This window comes from Dermacentor albipictus, chromosome 3, assembly GCF_038994185.2.
Source record: "Dermacentor albipictus isolate Rhodes 1998 colony chromosome 3, USDA_Dalb.pri_finalv2, whole genome shotgun sequence".
NCBI lineage: Eukaryota > Metazoa > Arthropoda > Arachnida > Ixodida > Ixodidae > Dermacentor > Dermacentor albipictus.
This window is the reverse complement of record NC_091823.1, coordinates 169,344,409-169,368,392: the sequence shown is the minus strand read 5'-3', so window position 1 is coordinate 169,368,392 and position 23,984 is coordinate 169,344,409. Positions and strand designations below refer to the sequence as shown.

The window sequence follows — 23,984 nt, the reverse complement described above, 5'->3', positions numbered from 1 at the left end:
AGAATGTTGTAAAATGCATGGGTTGCTCACTTTGAGAGAAGCTCTCCAAGGTATTCTCCACATGATGCAATGCCAGAATTGCTCAGCTTTGATGAGATTCTTCAGAATTTCGGTTCATTTTCCATCACATGAATGCAGTTCAATTCAGTTCAGTTCACTTCAGTGTAATTTCTGAATTTCATACATGAGAAATGCAGGCAGCAGGGAGAAAAGCTTGCTGATCAACGGCTTGAAAGAGTTCTTATACCTCTACAGGCCACTAGCAACGCAATTAATGGTGGTAGCTAAAAGCAGTTATAAGCATTTAGGAAAACATGTAAACCTTGGGTAACGAGAAAGACAAAAGATAATCACTTATGGAATACTAGAGAAATGGGAACGCTAAGGAATATACCTAAGTAGTGAAGTATGAAAAGATTGGCACATTTCTCAAGATCAATACAAATCAGCCAACGCACATAGCATAGTAATAAGTATGTACATAACTGCTTAAGGAATAAACAGTAAGATTAGTTTGCCTCATGTTATTTACATATGATCAAAAATGTAATGTGTTCGAGAAAAAACAAAAGATCTGTCAGAACAGTTCCAGTGTTGAAGTAAAGGTGCTCTGCAGGGCCTCAGTGATGGTGTCTGTTTTGCAAATGAGCCTCAAAAATGTAAGACTATTGTGCTGGAGTGCACGAGAAGGAGTGTGCATCTGAGAGTATAGTTACTTTGGGCATGGCTCAGTTTCCGAGATGATCTGACACATGTGCGCCTGTGCACTTTATTATCGCGGGGATCACAGTTGTGTCCGTTTATAACTTGTATGACAGTCCAGCAGTGAAGGGGGTGGGGGCCAGGTCACAGCCAAAGCATCTAATCATGGCTGCTGGGCACTTAATTCCATGTCAGCTCAAAAATGAAGCCTTTTAAAATGAAAGTCAAGTTTGCCAAAAGCATTTTTTTTTGTAATCCAACTGGATACACTGTTGAAATAGTGTTGATGAAGTAATGCAAAAAAAAAGACAGTGCATGCTTATTCATGATCATTGTGTTGAGATTAAGTAAACATGATACAGTAGACTTCCAATGATTCAACTCTGGGTAATTCAATTTTTTCATTTAATTGAATCCCGACCAAACGTCCCAGTCAGCACCTATACATTTCTATGGGACCAAACTTTTGTTATTCCGACCCTGAAATTAGCCTTCATTAGGTAATTCGGACTTGGCTCGTCATCACACCCGTGCATGATGACAACGGTAACTGCAGTGGTGACTTAGATAGTGGCAGTTCTGTCTTGGCGGTATGGTTAGGGTACAGAAACGCATCAACATGTCCTCTCCCTTTGAAAATGCATATTTCCAGCCTGCCGCAGGAAAGTATTAAAGCTGTAGCAGTAGCTCACAATGAAATATTGTGGTGTTTACCTGGTTCTATCGCGTGGCTTTTCTTTTTCCAAGAAAATTCACCGGAACATTGCTTGGGCAAGGAAATTCGACGCAAGACCAAAACTTTTTGCAGCCTATTGTCAGAGATAGCCTAGCCAGTGCCATCGCCATTGCCATCAGAAGATAGCCACCATGGATGATGACACCAACAGAACAAGTTCTCGCATAGCATGATGGCGATGAAGCGCTACTTTTGGTCTGATTATGAAAGTGCATTCAAATGATAACTTATTTTACAGGCTAAACTAGTGGCAACAAAGTACGCACCATATGTTCATGGCATTCTGGAGAATTGTATGCGTTGCAGGACGAACTAGCGAAGCGGTTTGTGTAGGTGTGGGTCATCATCTCACTTGTGATCGTTGCAGAGTCCTTTGATAAACTTAGAATATCACAAACATTGGACCATATAGAGGAAATGTTGTGGTTCTTTATAGACAGTGATAAAGTGCTGTCTGAAAGTGATGACAAGGGACGTAAATAAATTTCCTTTCTGTGAAGGTAAATTTCAGTGGCCTTTTCTTTTATTTATTACAAGAATCGGAGGCATGCTACGTTTTTCTTGTTAGAAGATATGGTGCTTGTTCGATTTCTACTTTGTTTATGTAGGAGTTCTAATGTAAATTTTTGTTAGTTTTTTACTTCAAACTCATAAAAAGCGGGTGTGTTCTGTTCGGGGACATGTTTGAGTGAGGGCAAATACATGCCAAATGAATCAGCAGTGTGTTTTGGTGTCCTTCCTGCTTCTTGTTTAATCAGACAAATTTTGAAGTCCTGTCACAGTCGAATTAACGGAAGTCGACTGTATTGCAAGCGATAAAATACTTAAACCTTACGAAGTTTCAGGCCATTATACTCTGGTGTTCAAGCTTAATTTGCCAACGACAACAAAACATGATCAATGGAAAATTTGTTGAGAGTCCTTATGGGTCTCCAGGCTCTGAAGAACAAAACAACCTTCATTGTTCTTGCAATTTCATTCATAAGACAGAATCATAAACAATTTTGGACTGTACGGAATGCCAGGATTTCTCTAAAGTCTTGATCTGGGCTTCTTGGTTCATTTTGAGGCAATAGACATTCCTAGTTCATTCCTAGACATTCCAACCATTCCTAGTTTGAAGTCATGCTGAAAGTAGCTTAGGGTGAGTTTTGCATGAAAGCAGCTGTTCAGTATGCTTTTGAGCACTGACACTGCAACTTGTTCATTTTTGAATTTCTGGTCCAAAGTAACAGCAGTACAAGTATAGCACGAGACTTATTCTGAAATAATTCAGTGAAACATGACTGCACTGAACTTATATTATTTTATACGTACTGTGAACCACTTCTGTGGCCTAAGCAGGAGGGACCTTCAGTCATACAAAAGAGAACAAGAACAAAAGACAACCAAACGTTCAAAAGAAATGCAGAAAGTAAATAACATACCCTTGGACGGTATATTTACCAGCTGCTAAAGTGACACTCCAGTTTGTGCACAAAATAATTAGCATTAAAGATACTTGCAGGTATTTCGTTCCACTCAGACACAGTTTTAAGAAAGAAACTGTACTTAAATGCGTTTGTCATGGCAAAAATTGTCATCAGTGCTCTATTATAAGTATGGCGAGTTTTCCGTTTTGTGAGGCTTTTCATGGGCTGGAATGGTAAGTTTACTATTACTGGTAAGACAGTCATGCAAAAATGCTAGGTGGCTAAATTTTCTGCGAGATTCCAGCGAAGGAACACAGTGCAGATGCATTAATGAAGTGAGCGAGTCATGTTTGCGGTAATTATTGAAAATATACCACACTGCCTTTCACCGAACACGGTCGAGTTGTGTAATGTTGCCTTTATTGCGTGGGTCCCACATAAATGCGGCGCATTCAAGCTTTTCCCAAGCACAAGTGCTGTATGCAAGAAATTTAACACAAGCTGGTGCATTTTTACGTTTTCTCCAAAGAAACCACATCTTTTTTAGTGCCGATGAACAAATAGTGGATATGTGTTTAGACCAGGAAAGTTTGTTGTTTAAAGTGACGCCAAGGTACTTGTAACCATCCACCTCAAGATCTAGTATGTCGCAGTTTTTGAGTGAATAAGTGTATGTGCCAAGTTGTTTTGTTCTTGTTATACGCAATAGGGCAGCTTTTTTCAGTGTTCAATTCCATATTCCAGCATGTCCACCAATCATCAATATGCTGCAAGTTTTTTTGTAGCGCATTGTGGTCATCTTGCGAAGTGATTTGTTCAAAACCACACAATCATCCGTGAACAGTGGGATGGATACACCCGCCATGAATGACATTGGGTAAACCATTCACATAAATGAGAAACAGTAGCAGTCCCAGCACGCTTCCTTGGGGTATGCCAGGCATTATGGGCAGCGCGCCTGAATCACAATGCTTAATCTGAACAAACTGCTCCCCCTCTGTTCACCGGCAGCCAGGCTGCTGTCTGGTTACTTTGCCATGCAATAAAGGCGTGCCATTCTTCGGGCTGACTTCATGGACGCTGCGCCTATCAACTACGACATCATTTGTAGTCTTCAATAAGTTTAAATCACTAATGAAGGTGTGACATGTGAATCCTGCACCTACATTAGCAATTTAAACCACACATTTCTCACTGCTGCCATGATGTCATTGCACCTTTGCATATTAAGTTGCATTCTTGCATAATTATCTAAAACATTCTTTAGATTTGACGTCACTAAAAGGAGGCTTTCAGAGTTGTTACGTAAAGTAAAAGAAGCAACAGCAGTCTTGGTACTCTGGTTACCAACAGCACTGCAGGCATACCAACCTTTCTGACTCAGATACTGTGCAACCTTTCAAAAGTTTAGCCCTTTTTGAGAAAAGTGATGGTACTTTTTGTTTATTGTTTGCAGGGGATCCACGCTGCTTTCGGCTGAGAGCCGCTGCCAATCGCTCAGCAGAGGAGTGCCGAATCAGCGAGTGTGAGTAAATACAGCCATGTCTATAAATGCACTCACTGCCTGGTCCCTTTTATTTTGTTGTTATATAGTTATTGTAAGAAGAGAGCTGTTAGGGGTGGTACTATGCCAAATCTTATCAGGCAGGTCAAATGTGTCAAGGGGACACAGCTGTTCATTTTTCGATAGCCTAGCGGGAGTGAAGGCAATATGCACATGCGTTGCTCGCCATGCATTTGATCTCTTCGCAGAAGTTGCTGTCTACTTTTTTTATTTATCTTCTATGTTCTAACTTTCGAAGTACTATTCTTTAGTTGTCCCGTTTTCATTTGTCTGGATGCTTTGTATGTCTACTCGTATCATGACATGCGTCAGGATAAATCATGGTTTAATTTTCTGTCACTGCTGACGAAACTTGTTGTTAAAGCCATATCCTTCGTTTTTCTGTTCCCAACTTCGCAGTATGCTATTTATAAATACAGGTCTTTATTGCAGTGTCATGTTTACATAATATTGCGTGTAAATCAAACTGTATGTACTTATATGCTGACCCATACAAATCATCAATGAGTGTATCCTGTATCAGTTCGACCACTCTGATGTCTGATATTGTGAAAAGATGTAAATCGCCTTTAACCTTTATGCATTTGAATATGCAGTCAGCACGTCGAAAATATGACGACTTTTGTATGTTTTTACACGAATTTGGGTTTTCTTTCTCAGTTATAATGCTCACTGAGACATGGTATAATGGTCATGACACTATACATTTGGACGGATACAGGGCTGTTTATATAAATAGGAAATTGAAAATGGGTGACGGTGTTTGCATGTTCGTAAGCTTGTGTATTAGCTGCGACTACCTAGATGATCTTTCATGGTCTACAGCTGATATTGAAATTATTTGTTTAAAATGTGACAAATTTCTGTTTGCTGTGGTGTATATACCACCTGATGGTAATTTGAGTGAGTTTTTCAAATGTCTAGATGCTGTTTTTTCGTATGTTAATGCAAATCAATACACTTTAATTTTACGAGGTGACTTAAACATCGATATGTTGGTTAAATCTACTAAGCAAAGTGAATTATCTGCAATCCTCGATTCTCATTTTTTTGTCTAATATAATAACTGCCCCTACACGTATTACTGCAAACAGCGCAACATTTATAGACCTTCTCATTACCAACCTATCACTTGATGACCTATTTTCTGGTACCATTGATGTGACCCTTAGCGACCAATCGCCCATTTATTTAGGTAGTCACTGACACATCTCACACGGCAAAAGACATCACTACGAAAATAATATATCACGACATCAACATGGTTGCACTGTCTCAGTTCCGAGATGAACTCGTCACGACTGGTTGAAACGAGATTCTTGCGCACTCTTTGGCTGATACCGCATATGAGCGTTTCATTGAAATTTTCTCCTCTCTCTATAAACGATGCTTCCCTTACAAAGAAATAACGAAGCCAAAACATGCACATAAACCTCGGATAACAATAAGTCACCCAAAAGTGATACATACAAAAAAACAGGCTGTTCCAGGTGATCTTGAAAAATCGTGATCTAGATGCACTAAAAATGTTTAAAACTTACAGAAACAATCTTGCCAAAATATTAAGGCAAGCCAAATGTCATTATTACTTTAGTATCTTCAACAGCGTCATCGACACTAAACAAATGTGGAAAACCCTAAACACAATGGTATTTTCACGTAAACAAGTGCCCCGCATCAACGAAATTAAAATTGACAAACATGTATTTAAAGGAAAAGCATTGGCCAATAAATTTAATGACCACTTTAGTTCTTTATCGGACAGTACTCATGATGGGAATGTGTTACGTTACTTACCCACACCAATAACAACCTCGATATTTATTCGCCCCGCAGAACAATCTGAGGTAACTAACGTTTTTATGAAACTTAAAAAAAGTAAAAGCGAAGACATTGACGGCATAAAAATGGAACCGGTTATTTTCGTCCTCGATTTATTAGTACCTTGTTGGACCCATATATGTAATATTGTTTTAAACACAGGTCTGTTCTCTCAGCGTATGAAAAAGGCCAAGGTCGCGGTACTTTACAAAAGTGGCGACAAAAACGATAAAAGTAATTACAAACCAGTATCAGTATTGCCAATATTTTCAAAGGCTCTGGAAAAAATTACTTTCACTAGACTTTAAAAATTTTGGACATGCATTGTGTGATTACAGTGGCACAATATGGTTTCAGGTCAGGTGCCTCAACAGAGACAGCACTTCTACATCAGAAAGAGGTCATACTAGGCAACATCGAAACAAGAAAGCTTGCACTAGGCGTATTCGTAGATTTTACAAAAGCGTTTGATAGGATTTATTACCAAACATTTTTAGAAAAATTGCCCTATTATGGCATCAGAGGCATTACACTTGACTTAATAAGGAGCTGTACATCCTTGTACGGATGGGAGGTGGGGCTAGTCAAGCTGCATCAGCGCAGCTTTTTTCCCACTTTCCACGCCACAACTGTTTTGTGTAAAATACACTGTACTGTTGGTGGTGAAAAATAAACTTCAACTTCTTGAATAGCGAAAGCAGCAACATTTGGGCATAGATATGCACTATATGTTACAAAAAGGATGCTTTAACCCTTTGCAGCCATGTATCATGTTGCACCTGACACATGAAAATATTCGTTCCTGTCCTATGTCTGGTAGCCCCTGAATAGCGCTTGGCTCGTATTCGCCAGTTATTTGGGTTGGCAGCACCAGCTTTCAAGAACTTTTTCGATAAGTGCACTTCACAATGTCTCCAAATGAGGGCAGCACTTTCTTTTCCTTCCTTCATGCTCAAATAGATTTTCATGCAATTTGAGCCGTGATGTGCCGACAGGATGGCAGCGATTTTTGTGTGTGCGATTTATGGATGATTTATGGAAGTTCACGTAAGTTCATGCTGTGAGTCAGACGATCATGTGGATGAATATATTTTGTCTTCAGATAGTTAGTAAACGTCCCTGGGTGAGAGCACTTTAGAAGGCAGTGACTTTGGGGACCCTACAAAACCGCAATGCAAATCCTGGCCTTCACCCAGCAGAGTTCTCTGAGCAATACCACACAGGGCTCAAGTACTGTTGGGAGCCTCAGGAATGAGTAAATTTTCTCAATTAAATCGCCTAACATCCGTTCATTCACCCGAGTGCCTTATTCTGCCTGGTGCCTAAATGCATGAAATGGCTCCCGACTAGAATGACCACAAATTAGCTAATTGCACATGACTGCAAAGGGTTAAAACACCTATGGTCATGTAAAAGTACACTGTCATGTAAAAATACACTATGTTGCCAGCATTCTGTATAAGTTAATTCTGTGGTTCATATGAGACATGCATAGCAACCCACGGTGTAAACCCTCGTCCAGCTTTCAATTACTGTGTAAAAGCTCAAGACAATACATTCTTTATTTGTGGTCACTGTATAAGTCATATCAGATATTTATAATTTTTGTGCACTTGCTTGAAACTAATGAAGGCTGTTGTGGTGAAGGGGTGCTTTTACAGTTATAGATGCTAATCTCTGCTCCTAGAACCCTTAATTGAATCTTGTTATATCATGTACCTGCCTATAGCCAAGATGTAGTGAAGGGAAACACTGCTCTTGATTTCTTTGCTATAACCACAATGGCACTAACTGGGGTACTGGGGAAACAAGAAGAAGAATGATGCGCTAACAGATGACAGAATAAATGACTTGTCAACGATGACAGAGTGAACAATGATCACCATCACGATTGCATAATCATTTCGGCCTTTGCAATGCTTTCAATGTGCACAAGCTTCCATGATTAACAAGATTAATGATAGGGTGATATGGAGTACAGAGAAGACATGCCGAAGCTCGTGGCAACAAAGTCGCGCCACTTGGAGACAGAAGGGTGGGAAGAAAAAAACTTGCCGTAGGTAAGGTGTTTTGGCGAGCTCGCCCTGAACTAGCCAGGAAGAACCTGGAGTGGACGGTTCTTTTTTTCTCTTTTTTGAAAGTGCCAATCAGGAGATAGTGCATTTGCAGAATTTTTTAAAAAAGAGAAATTATTGTTATTTGCTGGTAATCAAGTAGGAAGTTCATACTGAGGACTTAGTTCTTTACAGTTGTGGAGATGAGTGGTTTCCAAGCAAAGATGAGGGTCTTTGCTCACACAGTAGCCTATATATTTATGCTAGTTTCAATGTGGTTCACAGCAGATAAGTTAAGGAAGTATGAATAAATGCTGTCTAGGTTTCTTTAACTTTCTTGCAGTGCATGTTCAGTTGTGCTGTACGCATCAGAAATTGTGTGGCAATGGTCTGATGAATGCTCTTGAAAGAAAACAGTTCAAGGAAATATTCTACATTAGTGTTCAAGCAACATGTGAGAGCTCCACAAAATTGTTGCAGACACTGACTACACCTGCAGCAACCCGGGGGTGTGGCCTTACATCTTTGTCATACAGTTCCTCGTTCTTCTGAAGTTGGTCTTGCTGACACTTCTCTACGCTCTCTTCAGGTGAGATTATTTCTCTGGGTAGCTAGTGATGGGCGAGCACGAACCCCAGTGCTTCTTGCATACTTTGTTCCTTGAGTAGCACTGGAGCCAGTGCCTGTTTTATGCGGGATCCATTTTTTCCAATGTACGGCCAATGTAGACCCAAGTGGTTGACTATTATTTGCTCAGCTTTGTGTGTTCCTAGCTTGAGTTCTCGTAGTGCAATGTGAACGTTGCTGTCATGGCAGATTTGAACCAAACGACTGGCGACATACTGTTTTCACTGAGATGCTGCTGTAGCCACGCTTTTAAAAATGTCCAAAGTTAGTAGTCAATAATTAGGGGAACTAGTTTGTTTGATATTTAGACACATAACCACTGCATATACCCAACAGATGTGAAGCCAAGCAGATCACACGAAATATGAAGTTCTTTTACTTGCTGTACTCTCTAACAATTGTAGAGGTGGGTTAAATTTGCCTTTGTCTCTTAAGTTCATGATAATGCTGAAAGAAATGAAAGTGGAATAGTACATCATTTGCCAAGGATGGAAGCTGACAGTGCAGGCATGGTGCGACACTTTCGCGGTTAGGTGTTGATCCTGGCAGAAGCTCAGCACAGGTATAGGGTCTCCGTTGCCTGTTAGACTTACAATGTGGAGGGGTGGGCATCACTTGTGGTCCTCAGCCAGTCAGATTGCAGAGTTGTACTATGCTTTGCTGAATTAGGTCTCAAGTTCAAGTTCAAGTTTATTCTTCTTCTAGTACAGACTAGAAACGTCCTCCCGGGCTAAAAGCTGCCGTCAGCAGCTTGACTGGACCCAGGAGGCGTTATATATGGCAGCGCGATAACAGTAACCTTTTTGGTACAAAAAACTTAAGCAGAAGTTTACTAAACATAAAGTAAACATAAAATTGAAAACTTAGATACATGCTTATGAAAGGATATGTAAGAAACAACAAGACATTTTTGTACAAATAAAACAAAAAGGCAAAAAAGAAAAGCATGGTAATTTAGCCACGGGAGTAGCCACAGGAGTAGCCCTAGTTGGCAGGGAGATTAAGAAGCTCATTGGGTGCCCTTCAGTTTTTGTTGATGAAGGTAGAATGGTTCCCTTGTACTGATATTTTTCGTAACACAAACTTGTTAAAGAGGGTGGCCAGACACAGGTGCACCCTCTAGCTGTTGGCCGCATAAAAGGAAGCTCACACTGTAACCACCTTGGGAAGAGGAGCTTGTAGCAAGCAGAAAGCTTAATCAGCACAATTCATTCATTAGTGATGCTTGTGTTACTAGAAATTACATTGTGTGAAAAATATATTGCCTTTCATGAAAACAGCTTATTTTGAGAAGGCGTCATAAATTAGCTAATATAACTGGTTGTTATTGTAGTCTAGCCATTAAACATGCAATAATCTATGATTGTCGTAGCACAATATTTCTTAAGTGTTGAAGTGGGATATGTAATTAGAAGATTGGATTTCTGGTTTCCATTTGAATGTGCCTCTTTGCACCTTGCACATCTTGCATAACACCTTGCATAATCTTGAGAGTTTATTGTAAGCATGACTTTCTAAGATGCCATTGACCTTTACACACTGGCAGCTTCGCCTACAGTTCCCATTTCGCCTTTTTTAATAGCATTACATTGTCAAATGACTTTATGATAGTTATGACTGTTGAACTTGTATGAATATATGAATTTGAAATATGAATGAATTGAGGAACACAATCACATACACAGGATGATGCATTAGCTAACAACTGTTTTATCCGCTTTCAGAAGGCAAAATATGTAGACCATATGTATACAAAAAGCAAGTAACAAACAAAAACAAAGAAAAGAAAAAAAATGATCTGAAATGCGCATGCTCCATTACAACTAGTGCTGCTTGTTGGTCTTGGCGAAATATTTTTCTGATCTCTCAGAACTACAGAAGGAATGCTTTTGGGTGTGCCAAATGCACTTGACAGCATGCTGAAAGTATCAATCATCTTGTACTTGCTTATCTCATTTTAGCATGCCAACACTGTAGCCTATTCAAACAACGCTGTACAGCTGTATCTATTGCAGTATGAAGCAAGGCATTTAGGTGAATGAAGTAGGGGTCCACATCATCCTCTGTGTGTGATCATGTTTGATGGTTTGTGTCGTGTTAGAACCACGCAGCGCAATTTCATGTTCATGATCAAGAACCAGCTACCCTGCATGCAAGTGTTCATTGTAGCTGAGATGGTTAATAGAAAAAATTTCGTAACCGCATTGCTCTTTAATTATGACCCATAAAAACAAGGAAACATACAAAATAAGTGAGAACACTCGATCGCTCAGTACTCTTCGTCATGCAACATGCACAGCCACACGGCACAGAAGATCGAGTCGGCATCCGACGACATCTGGAAGTTCCAGCGGTACAAGCTGGTTGTGGACTTCATGAACCGGCTGTGCCTGCCACCCCCGTTTAACGTGTTCAGCTACATCATCGCTCTCCTACAGTTCCTCTGGCGTCTGCTCACCTGCCACTTCTGCCGAACCACACACCAGCTGGTGAGTGGGCCTGTGCAAGCACAAAAAGCGTTTCACAATGGGGTAGACACCACCGTTCTGGTGATTTGCACTGCTTGGAGGATTATTTATGGATCACGCTATGGGATGCTGTTGTCTTACACTTACTTCAGGTAAGCATAAGTGCATTTCCACTACTTGAAAATACTTCACAAACATAAGAAATGCACATAGCTTCAAATGAAGCATGAGCTGACTACTGCTTTGTTTTAGATAATTCAGATATGTGCCTTTGTACAAGTATAAGGGGAAAAAGTACAAAAGAAGTAAAATAAAGTTCTTTCAGAAACAGGAAACTGACAAGCATATCACTGATGCACATAAAAAACATCACAGATCACATTTAGCATACTGAATAAAATAAAGCAATATAAAGAAGTTATTAGTTTGCTCTGTGCTGTAGCTGCTACTATGTTGTTTTTATGTCCACGGTTCCTTTTGGAATCCTGGCATGTCCAGAAGACGCCAGGTAACATCAAACTGTTCGTCAGGAACACTTCCCATCATTTACTTATAAGGTCTACGAAAAGTGTCTGCATGCCTATAAAAGTGCCAACAATGCATATAAGCACTGCTACGCCTAACGCCATCCCAACCCTGAAGAAGGAGCTGGCCGCGCTCTGAAACATCGGGTTTTTAAAATCAATTTTGGTTGCAGTTTTCCTTCTCTTTAATAGGCATATATCTGCCGAATGTTTAACTTTGGCTCTAGTTGTTACTATGTCTTTTGTGTCTGTGAAGTAGTTTGTGCATGTAGCAGAAATGAACGGTAACCAACTAGCCCTTTTCATCGCTTTGGAAATGCATGTAATTTTGCGGCCACCTATGTAACTTTTGCGCATCCTGCCTGCATTATCTGTATTCTGGAGTGTCAAGCATTACATGGGATGTAGATGAGGACTTTACCCTTGCCACCCTTGTTGCAGGATGGCCATGCTGAGCTGGCTAAGTCACAACTGCGGCTCTCTGAGAAGGACTACAACTACTGGAAACACCTGGCATCACAGTACAGCCAAAGGCAGAGTGAGGAACGTGACCTTGAGGAGAAGAAGAAGAAGCAGCTTGAAAGGTCTCTGCACTCAACAGTAATATCTATACCGATACATATACAATAGAACCTCGTTGATACTTTCCCTTTGCGTATGTTTTCCCGGCATAAACATTCGCAGTCGAGAACTGGAAAAATGACCCAATAGAGTTATGCTCATTTTTTACCATTTCATACGTTCTTGGAAAACATGATTTTTCGGCACCAACATTCAGTGTGTCGCCAAACTGATCATGTGATTGTTTTCCAGCTGCTAGATCCCATGTATACAAGAAAATGCACGAGGCACGATCGAGAGCAGTATACAGCTGCCCGCCTACCGCAATACTTGCCCGCCCGTCTCGCGTGAAATCACCGGCGCTCACTCAGTTTCTCATTTCGGTACCAGCAAATCTTCTCCGGGGTCATCACACATGGCATTCACAGCTATCACCGCCAATCCTATTGCGATGAGCATCTTTGCCTATCTGTTTGACAACGCGTGGAGCCATCTGAAGCATAGCGCACACTTTTAATGGGCGATAACCAAAATGCGCTGCCGCTTCCTGATGCAGACTGTGATCGTATATGTTTTCTGGCCACTTGATCCCATGTGAAGAAGGAAAGGTGCAAGGCACGCGCAATCGAGAACAGTACATAGCTGCCCATCTCATGTGAAAACTGTGCACACAGTTTTTTATTCCGGTACCAGGGGTGTAGGAAAAAACTTCCCCAGAAGAAATGTCCCTGGAAGGCACATCCCCAGAATATATGTCCCCTCAGGAATCGCTCTCTAGGAAAAAAAAAAAAAAGTCCCCAAGTGAGAAATTAACCAACAAATTCTGTTGTACAAACTCACTTGACAAAGAACTCCACTTTTTGTTCGACACTTGGCTTAGGCTTATGGTGGTTTAATGTCCCAAAGTGACTCAGGCTATGAGGTGCGCCATAGTGGAGGGTTCCGGATAATTTTCAGCTACTTTGGGTTCTTTAACATGCACCTGATATCACACAGTACACAGGCCTATCGATGAACTCTTTTATGGCTTCGAGAATAAATGTAAGCATGAAATATTTTGCAGTACCAGGGGACATCACAGTAATGTAATGCAGGTCATGCCAAAAAAATAAGTACACCATAAAGCATTCCTGTTAGTGAATTGGTTGAAGGGCCGAACTATGCAGTGACGCACTTTCCTTGGGCGACTCATTTAATGCCGCCCTAATTTTTTTTTATGGGCCGCCCGCATCTGTCTGTTGTTCAGTCACTTCCATGCAAAGGGGCACAATCGCTGTACATACAGTGTCGCAGCTTGCCACGGCGAAAAGCAGTCTAAGCCATGATAGCGCAGTGACAAACCAGCATAAAACTACAGCATGTGGAAAGAAAAACAAGCAGCAGGGAACAAAAACTAAACAAAAATGACTTAAGATGAAAGCTAAAACCATAAAAAAGACGGAAGCAAAAATCAAAAGAAATTTACACTAGTAAACGGAAATGAATTTCTGGGTGAAATGAGGCAGAATAATGAAGTGAAAATGAGAATAAATGAGAAGAATGACAATGCAAGCCAGCAAAAACATGGCTAAATGATGAAGCGTACAGAGCTGAGGTGCAAGAGTAAAGTGAACATAACGTAAAAAAAAAAAAACGAAGTTAAAACTGAATCGCATGTCTAATGGCCATCAGGAAATCTTTAATGTTCGTCGTGCCGGCAGCGGAGTCTTCGCATAAGTTGTGAACACGCTACTGCATGGCCATGAGCGCTGACTTGTTCCTCTTCTTTGGTGGCTCTGGCCCACCATGCTTCCCAGCCTTCTGTTCCAGGCCTCTGCATGATTCCATGACATCTGGATATAAAGTCAGTCCAAGGAGTTCGCACTGGTCATGTAGTGATGTGAACAGATGTTCGTAGGCTTCTTGGTTTTTCCTTGTCGTGAATGCATATGCAACTGATACAACACCCTTTCCTAGCAGTACAAGAATAAAGTATAACTAAAGAAATCCTTTGGGAGCGAGATCGAAGTTTCTATCCATAACCAGGTGCTGCTCTTGGCTAGTAACTTCAAGCACGTTGTGCTCATGAATTCAAGCAGCCGGGTTTCAGTCTCTGCGCCATTATCATAGCTCAGGAAGTGCTCTGGATGGTTGCCCATTGTCATAGTCCAAGGTGCCAGAATAACAAGGTCCCTGAGGCTGGCAGGATTCGGTGGGTAAATTTTGCTCCGTTGTTGGCGAATGTAGCATTTAATTCAGGCTCTGCTCGCTGCTCATGCGGCATTTTTCTTTGTCGCTAAGTTTTCTGCGACAATGGCAGCAGGCTTTTCTCTCGAAACAAGTATAGTCTCTTTCATTTTCTGCTTTGGTTTCGCAATATTAATTGCAGCATTATCTACAGGGTGGTTGTGGGGAACACTTAGGTGGTAGTCTCTTGAGGATTTGTCCACAATTAAAGCACCTTTGCATCCATTACATTTAGCACAATGCTAGAGGGGGCCAGAGGCAGTATCTCTATCTTGTGTACATATGACTGTCAAGGCACAGCTTTGTGCCTCCTTATCGTGCCTCCTTATAAATACCATATCGTTTAAGTCAACACCTGGGCAAGTATCTAATTTCGAGTACACTGTGTACTCTTACTTGATGTCTGCTAACCCATACATTTACCTTGCGAGCGCTAGTGTGACCACCAAACTGCTGCCTCCAGTTGCAATGCATACACATTGCACTGCCACCTCCTGTATGTTGTTTCAGGCTTGGGTGATAGCTAGATGACACTGTATCTGGCATATGCATTGTATCTGACATTGTACATGACATGAAACATATATATAGATATGGTCGAAGGTTGGGCAAGTTGGTTTGTCATTAGTGTGCCCCGTCTGTGTTCTCGTCTTGTCCTTGTCTTTTGCCCCGTGGAAATAATATATAGATATATTTTTTTTGCGCATTTGCTTTCTGCAAACTGCATTCTTTGCGGGGATTTTTCATAGTTCCACATTCAGTGTTGTTACCACATTCAGTGTTGCCTGCTTTCCACACTATCTACATAGTGCCATGCTTAGATTGGGGATAGAGGACAAGGTCTAAGAAGTCTGCGGTTGTTGTCATTGAAAGTAAACAGCTGTTCACTCCAAGCTTACTACTTTGCCGTTTCCTCTTGTGACAAACCGGTGGAGGTGCCTCGACTGAAGATGTCCCCAAATCGCTGTTTCTCTGTTTTCTATCTGCAGCTTGTCATTCTTTCTTGAAGATATGGACTATCAGCGGCGTGCCCTCAGCCTTCTCAAGGGCCAGATTCAAGAACTGCAGAGGACGGTCGGCAAATCATTTTCCTATCTGCAGACACTCAAGAATGCGACAGACCGGCCTGGTGAGCCCCCTTCTTGTTTAACAGGCAATAAATCTAAAAAAAAAAAGGAAGCTGCACCAAAGATTTGTTGTTGTGGTACCCTTCACTTTTACAGAAGAACTTAAGAAAGGCCGAATAGAATTCATTAATATTGATACAGTCGCAATGCAAAAAAAAATGTGACAAGAAAGCAAAAGCACAAAATGCAGTACTACAGTTGCTGACAACGTAAGAATTACGAATAAGCTCACCCACAAAAATGCAATGCACCTGCCCTTTGCCTCTGAAAGAGAGCTGAGCCAGCTGGAGTCCACTCACACCTTAATAAATTTGCTCTGCTAATGTAAATGCAAGGCTAATTGGAAAATAAAAGCTTGTTGCTTCAAGGTAAAATGTTACCTTTGGCTAAGCACTGATAATGGGATCACCCATAAAATCTTCCTTGACGTTCAGGTTTCATTGTGAAACCAGTGATACGAAGGCTGGTCAGAAAACAGGTGTTTCAAACGTTCAAAACCGCTTGACGTCCTCTGAATAAGAAAACCTAATTGGCTGGCACATCTGTGCAAACTGGGTTTGAGTTGGACAGCATTACATGTATACCCTTTTAATTTTTAGGTTGTCACCGACTATAGCACTGAACCTAACCAGTTTGTTTTTGGAAGCGACACTTATGTTTGGTGCAGGATGACACTTGTGTTGTGCAATTCTTCTTGTGTGCCTCTTTCTTCTTTTTGCAGTGAAGGTGGCTTCGTGAATCTTACATTTTGTGACAGTCAGTCATGTTATGCATTACAAACTATCTCTTAATGATGGGATTTCATGATTAATTTAGTTAACGTGCCTGCTCTACAGTGCTTTTGCTTTGATGAATTGTGACTAGCATTACTTACAGTATTCGCTTAATTAAGCAAGATTGTCACACTGCCTCGTGAGCACTCACACCTCAGCTAACTGCTAATATACGGGATCAATGCTGTAAAATTTAATGACAACCAAGCCAAGGAAAGGATAATGAATATAATGTTATGATATTGAACTGTAGAATTAATTGTGAATGTGTGTTCATTGTGCAAACAACTTCATATGTCCTATTATTGAAAACAGAAGAAAAAATTTAAACGAAAGACCAAGCAGGTTGATGCTCACGGGAGCTGAACCCACAACCTTTGCTGAAGTATGCGGTGCTCTACCATTTGAGCTGGGGCGACAACCATTGTCCCCACATCCACCTGCTTGTACATGCATAAATAATATAACCCTGACAGTATTAGCCAGTGTCGCTGTAGGCCATGATCATGAAATATCTGGAACATCCAGTAAAGTGCCTGCATCATGTAGTACACTAGAACCTCGTTCTTACATTCTGGGAAAGGACCTACTAACTGTGAAAACAAACGATCTGAAATTCAAGATTTTGTAAACTCAACTGTAGTCGACATTTTCACAATAGGATGTTTTAGTTGAGCGTCTTTACAGCCTGCTCTGCTCTGAGTTGCCCTGCTAAGCCACAGTAAAGCGGCAGATGAGTTTCACAGTGTGTGTCTAGCGTAATGATGCAGACCTTGCATAGTTGCTGCGACTGTTGGTCAAATTCAGGTTAGTAAAGCAAAATAAAAAAGCCCATTCGTCCCTTTTATAGAGTGAAATGAATATGTATAACTTTAACTTAATTGTCCACAAGATATCTAGACGTGCACTTGTAATGTGTTACCGGTCCATTTTATCGAGTGGAAAATAAAGTATTGGCTTGGGTTATGTCACGTGATAGCCAGCGAGCTTGCATATTCCACATCCAATTCAGTCCTTTCTTACACCCCCAAAACACTGCGTGGCGCGCAGCACATTTCACAGCATATCCTCCCATGCTGCGTGGTTTTCAAATGGGTCAGCAATTGCAACTTCTTTCAGCAAACATAAATATTTGTCTATGCGAAAGTGCTTTCATGAATTGTGCTGCCCAGATGAACATAAAGGCGTGGTTTAAGTGGACGGCATGGTCGAGAACATCTCACTGGAGGCAGCCATTTTAGAAAGAGCAAGACAAGCTAGGTGCCTCGATGCACGTGCGAAAGAGGGCACATGCATAGACCACCCCCCACTAGCAACAGACCACTCTCCCAAGCCAACTGGCCTTGGTTATAAATTCCCTGCTGTTCCTTCTCTCTTTCAGGCTAAAGAATAATAATTTAAGGCTAACTTACATGAAGTTTTCCACGAACATAAAACGTTCTTGGCGGTTAATTAGGCATAGTACCATCGTGACATAAGGCCACGTCTATAGCATTGGTTCTCCGGCACTGTGTGCATGTGGTGCATGTGTTGCTGGTTGCTGGTGGCAAATGGCATGACGGGGGCCTCGTGTGCTTTGCCTTCCTGTCCCACAGGCGAGATGGGTGGTGCGCTGCCAGGCGCTGTGCACGTGCTGTCTCGCCGGAGCCCATACCCAAGCACACGTGTTCTCCGCTACCCGGTGCCCGACAAGTACGTCGCATGGCAGGTGGGTGTTTGTTTAGCTCACTGCTCTTGATGCATGGGTGTGCAAGAGATAGTGATGCCAACACAACTAAGGTTAAGATCGTGTGTCAGCGCAACGAGCGACCAGCTGAGTCGCTAGTAAGCGCACGTGATCATGCGCCTTTGGATACAATAGTAAGGATTGCCACTGAATCAACATTGGGGGAACGAGGAAAACTCAGAGGCAGTGTTAATTTTGACAAGAAGACTCGTCGTCAATGTAGTAAGTCACCTTGCTGAAATGTTGATTCTGGCATGAGGCTTACCTTTTCATCTTTTGTTGATCAATTAAATCTCATTTGCCTTCTGTGGCTCTTTCATGTTGTAGGCGCCACCAATGAATTTTGTGGCATCATTTAGATGTCATTGAAATGCTGTTTGTCGACTTCAGTTCCTCATTCTTGTCAGCTTCTCTGGTATTTCACCAATAGCTTCTGGCCCGCTCCATAAGAAAACAAATATTTAAGTCTTTTCTGACTTTCTGGCCCAGCTCGTGAGGGTTTTCTTTGTAGCCCTGCAAAATGTTGTAAAGAAATTGCCAGGTGTAATTTGACATGGAAGTGAGCATAATGCTGTCATTTAGAAATTAATCACTCTCCGATGAAGCAAAAGATGTGGTATATTTTCATGTAGTACTCATTATCACTGGTGCGTGAAGACCTTCGACATTGATGCATGCTCGATCCAGTGTGTCGAAGCTTTGGTCAACAAACTTCGTTGAGGGTGAGATTAAAGCAGAGCCTGGTTGCAGGTTAAGATTTGGTGGTGCAGAAAAGATAGCAAGCCTTCAGAATCAAATGCAGTGATCTTAATACTTTTGCAATGTGCTTTAGATTGCACATCTGCACCTTGCTTTTTTACATGCTACAGGCAGATGACTTCATTTGTTAGAGTACTTTGCGCTTTTTGTCTTCTGCTTACTGTTGCAATGTGTGTCTGGCAGGTATTGTGGCTGGAGTATGACCCTGTGGCCTATAGCCGGCCACGCACCGACTTCCCCGCACACCTGCAGCCTCACGTCGATGAGGACATTCTAGGGTGAGTCCTTATGCATTTTATTACTCAACAAGGTTGAACATGCGCCATCTGCTGCTCTGAGATTTGATGCCATTGATTTTATTGTTTCATTTTTATTTCTACTGTTTCTCATAAAATTCACAAGTGAAAGCTTGTAGGCTTGTAACTCGTTCGACAAAAAATGGAGACATGGCACTTCAAGACAACTGCTTCACCCAGGGTTCTTCAGTCATACCATTTGAGAAAGTTTGCATACATTCCAGATGTCAAATCCTGGGCACACTGGTTGGCCAAATCATCATCATCATCATCATCATCATCATCATTTATTTTTCCTTAAGGACCCCTGTCGGGGTATTACATAAGGGGGGGTTACAGAAGATAAGGATAGAAACAAAGATATGGTTACAATTTCTTACAAGACTCAGCCTGTGGATTCGCATTAAAAATAAAAAAATAAAACAACAACAACAACAAGAGGCACACTGAATAGAATGCAAAAGCAAATCAGCAGAACAGTCACAATGTGAGATGGCAATCGCAAAAGAACGAAGGCACAGTACGGTCATTGTAAGGTTAGGGTTTAAGGTGATCAGTAAGCAGCTGCTTGAAGATAATGGGGTTGCGCTCATTGACAACACTATCTGGTAAATTGTTCCACTCTATAATGGCGCTAGGCAAAAACGATTGATTAAAGGAAGCTGTTGAACCATGCAAGCGCTGGATGCTGCAAGAGTTAAAAAGGCGACGAGATGTACGGGTTGGTGGGATTAGAAGCCTTCCATGCAGTTCGGGGAAGTTATAATAAAGTCGCTGGAAAAGGCACAGTTTCGCAATTTTCCAACGCAACACCAGTCCTAGAGATGATTTAATCGCACTGACACTTTCTTCACGGCTGTATCTGGAAGTGATGAATCTAGCGGCACGATTTTGTATTGATTCTAACATATTAATTAAGTAAGCTTGGTGCGGGCTCCAAATAGCTGAGGCGTAGTCAAGTTTACTTCGAATAAAAGTTTCATAAGCTAGTTTTCTTGTGGATGAGGGGCACAGCGCAAGGGTACGTCTGACGTAACCAAGTGATTTATTAGTGTCGGTAGCCAATTTTGTTATATGGTCGGACCAGGTCAACTTGCTATTAATAGTAATACCGAGATAACGATACGACTCAACGGTGGATAGGGCTGTCGAGTTTAAAAAGTACGAGTGATTCTTGTTAGAGTGTTTACGGGATACCTGCATAACTTTACATTTGGAGATGTTAAGTTTCATTAAAGAGTTGGAACACCAGGTTTCTAATGAATGTAAGTCTTTTTGGAGCGTTGCATGGTCGGCTGGGTCTGTAATGTGACGGTAGATTACGCAGTCATCTGCAAAAAGTCGGATATTGGATGATATGCCGTTGGGAAGGTCGTTTATGAAGATGAGAAAGAGAAGGGGACCGAGGACGGACCCCTGTGGTACTCCGGAGATGACGCTAGCAGTGGTTGAGAAATGATTTCCGATAGCTGTGTACTGGAATCGATTAGTAAGAAAGCAACGGATCCATGACAGTGCGAGAGGGTCGAGACCGAGGCATGAAAGTTTGGCCAAAAGCCGCTGATGGGGAACACAGTCAAATGCTTTGGCGAAGTCTAGATATATGACGTCAGTTTGAAGTGATGAGTCTAAATTCAGGTGAAGTTCAGTAATAAATTCAAAAAGCTGTGTATCGCATGACAAACCAGGCTGGAAACTATGCTGATTGTGAAAAAAGAAGGAATGATCACCGAGATGACATGCTATTTGCGAATATATTATATGTTCTAGTAGTTTACAGGGAATACTCGTTAGGGAAATGGGGCGATAGTTGGAAGGATCAGAGCGGCTGCCTGACTTATATACCGGTACCACTTTACTAATCTTCCAGTCATTTGGAAGTGAACTGTCAGTAATGGACTGGGTAAAAATTATTTGTAATATATGACTGGAAATTTCTTTCGTACCTTTTAGTACCTTAGCAGTGATGTTATCTGGCCCGGGGGCACTAGAAATCTTTAGGTTATCAATAAGTTTCATAATGCCTTGAGAAGTAATTGTAATGGGAAACATGAGGGGAAAACTGTGGATGGGCAAATCAAAGTCCTTCATTGCAGGCTCACGAGTGAAAACAGAAGAAAAATATGAGTTCATTACGTCTGACCGCTGATCAAGCGGCACGTTTGAACCGTCAGGATAAGTCAAGGAAATGTTATTGGAGCTATTGTTTGGTTTCAGAATATTCCAAGATTTTTCGGGGTTGACACTTATGATGTTAGGCAAATCGTGGTGGAAGAACTTCTTTTTGGATTGTCTCAAAGTGCTAGTGTATTTGCGCAGGCATTTGAAGTACTTGTCCCACTTTGAACAAGATTTAGAGCGTTTCGCATCACGAAACAGACGTTTTTTCCTTCCCGACAGCCTCCGAAGTGTGTTGGAAAACCAGGGTTTTCCTAAATCACCGCGAATGCGAACAAGAGGTACATGTCTCTCAACAAGCCGTAATAATTTATTCTTAAATAACAACCAGTTTTCATCTACTGTACGAGAAGGAGCAGTCTCACGAAAAAAATGTGAGAAAGTGTTCAGTTCAGTGTTAATTTTGCTAAAATCTGCTTTGTTGTAGTCCCTAATGTATTTGGTCGAGGGCTGTCTGAAAGGAACTGGGATGCAGAGATTAAATAGCAGTAATTTGTGGTCGCTTAGACCAGCTACGGATGATAGCGATTTTATTATTTTGGGGTTAGAGACAAGGACAAGGTCTAGAATGTTCTCCCCACGGGTTGCCATATTAACCATCTGAGTAAAGTTGAATGTAAGGATTGTGTCAAGAAAATCTTTGGATTGCTGGTAATGTGCGTCTAGATTTGCCCAGTTAATGTCCGGAAAATTAAAATCGCCACAGAGCATAAAGTTCGCAGACGGGAAGCGTGAGTAAAGATTCGCTAGTACAGAATTTAGTTCATGGTTGAAAGAAACATCACAGTCAGGAGCGCGATAACAAGCTATAATCACAGTCATACTTGACCGAAGTGATATATTTACACACAAAATTTTATGTTGACAGTTTAATTTGGTGACATATGAAGGAACACTTTCTTTCACAAAAATCAAAATGCCGCCTCCCCTGCGCCCCAACCTGTCAAGCCTGTGAACAGCGTATGTGTGGCTATCATTTAGTAGCTCGTGGTCAGCAATATTTGGATGCAGCCAAGATTCCGTAAGTATAGCAAGGTCAGTATTGTTGTCTTTCAAGAGAGATTCTAGAGCGTCTTTCTTAGGCAGGTAACTACGCATGTTTGCAAGCAAGACCGACATACTTTGATAAACAGGGACAGTAACCGAGGCGCGGCAGGTCTGGGGGGGAGAGGAGGGGCGCGCATGCCTGGAGAGACGCAGTGACTGCTATGCCCTCAGTTCAACTATACAATCAGATTCAGCATTGTATGTGAATTGTTTGCCATCAAGCAGCAGCTTGTCAAAGCGAAGTTTAAATGATCTGCCGCTCTGTTGTCCATGAAGATAAAGTTTCCTTCGCGCCTGTCGAACTCTGGCTGAGTAGTCCTCGCGAATCGAAAAATTTGTGCCCTTGAGCTTAGAAGCCACTGCAAGAATTCTTGATTTATCTTTAAATATTGCATATTTTACAATAATAGGCCTAGTTTTGTCTTGCTGGTAACGACCAAGTCGGTGTGCACGCTCCAAGTCGTCTGTACTAACGGATAAGCCGAGTTGCTCGGAGCAGAATGATACTATTTTGGTCTGAGACTCAAGCCAGGTCTCACCCTTTCTGTCTTGAATTCCACAGAAAAGTAAATTTGAACGACGCAGGCGATTTTCTGCATCATCGCATTTTTCGGTAAGAACTTTGATTTCAGTGGAAAGTTTTGCAAGGCTACCATTCACGTCCGCCTTTAAACCTATTTCGTTTGACTGAGTCGACTGGACAATCTTCTCCAGGGCATCAACGCGAGCCGAAAGGCTGGTCACGAGGGTCTCGATGCTATTCTGTGATGCTCGGATTAGAGAAAGTTCGGACAGAACAGAGCTTTGTGATGTTTCTATGCGAGATATGGCCTTTGCAATAGTTTCAATGGACGGCGGTGAAACGTCAGTTGGTCCTGGGTTTAATTCTACGTCGCCCGACAGCAACAGGAGCAGACTAATTGTGTTAGCATTGAAATATAGAGATAACATTTCACACAACAGCCCACAGCAAGTTCCAATAACACAAGGGGGGCACGACACCGCAAGAAAACAGCGATTTCCAGAGCGGACACAAGCCGCGTTCGGAAGGTAACTGACCTGCGTCAAGAAGGGGATTTTTGTGACCACTGTTGTTGCGGTGGCGTGCCCCAACTGGCCCCAGTCCGGTGGTGCAATATGTAGTCGATGCGGCTGTCCCTCGTGCATAGTTGCTCGATGTTGCCAGACGCGAAACCGGACTGTGGCAAGGAACGGCCTGTGTGAGGTGACTTGCGAAGAATCGTTCAGGGCCATGGGTAGCATTTGGGCGGGTGCGCTTTGGTGATAAGCCAGAAACGTGTTGCTGCCGTGGAAGCTCAGCCGAAGCGACGATACGAACCACAGGACGAGAACCTGCGTCAAGAAGGGGATTTTTGTGACCAC

At 41.8% G+C, this 23,984-nt stretch overlaps 1 protein-coding gene across 3 annotated transcripts in view; it reads left to right on the top strand.

The window, feature by feature from the left end:
• Positions 1-23,984, top strand: part of LOC135919151 (transient receptor potential cation channel subfamily M member-like 2) — a 203,169-nt gene that overhangs the window by 156,493 nt on the left and 22,692 nt on the right. For all 3 annotated transcript variants that reach the window (XM_065452875.2, XM_070536273.1, XM_065452873.2), the window contains exons 17-23: positions 4,307-4,375; positions 8,770-8,878; positions 11,216-11,405; positions 12,350-12,492; positions 15,685-15,824; positions 18,191-18,303; positions 19,264-19,358. In XM_065452875.2, the coding sequence (XP_065308947.2) occupies positions 4,307-4,375; positions 8,770-8,878; positions 11,216-11,405; positions 12,350-12,492; positions 15,685-15,824; positions 18,191-18,303; positions 19,264-19,358 (859 nt within the window). The remainder of the gene's footprint in view (positions 1-4,306; positions 4,376-8,769; positions 8,879-11,215; positions 11,406-12,349; positions 12,493-15,684; positions 15,825-18,190; positions 18,304-19,263; positions 19,359-23,984) is intronic.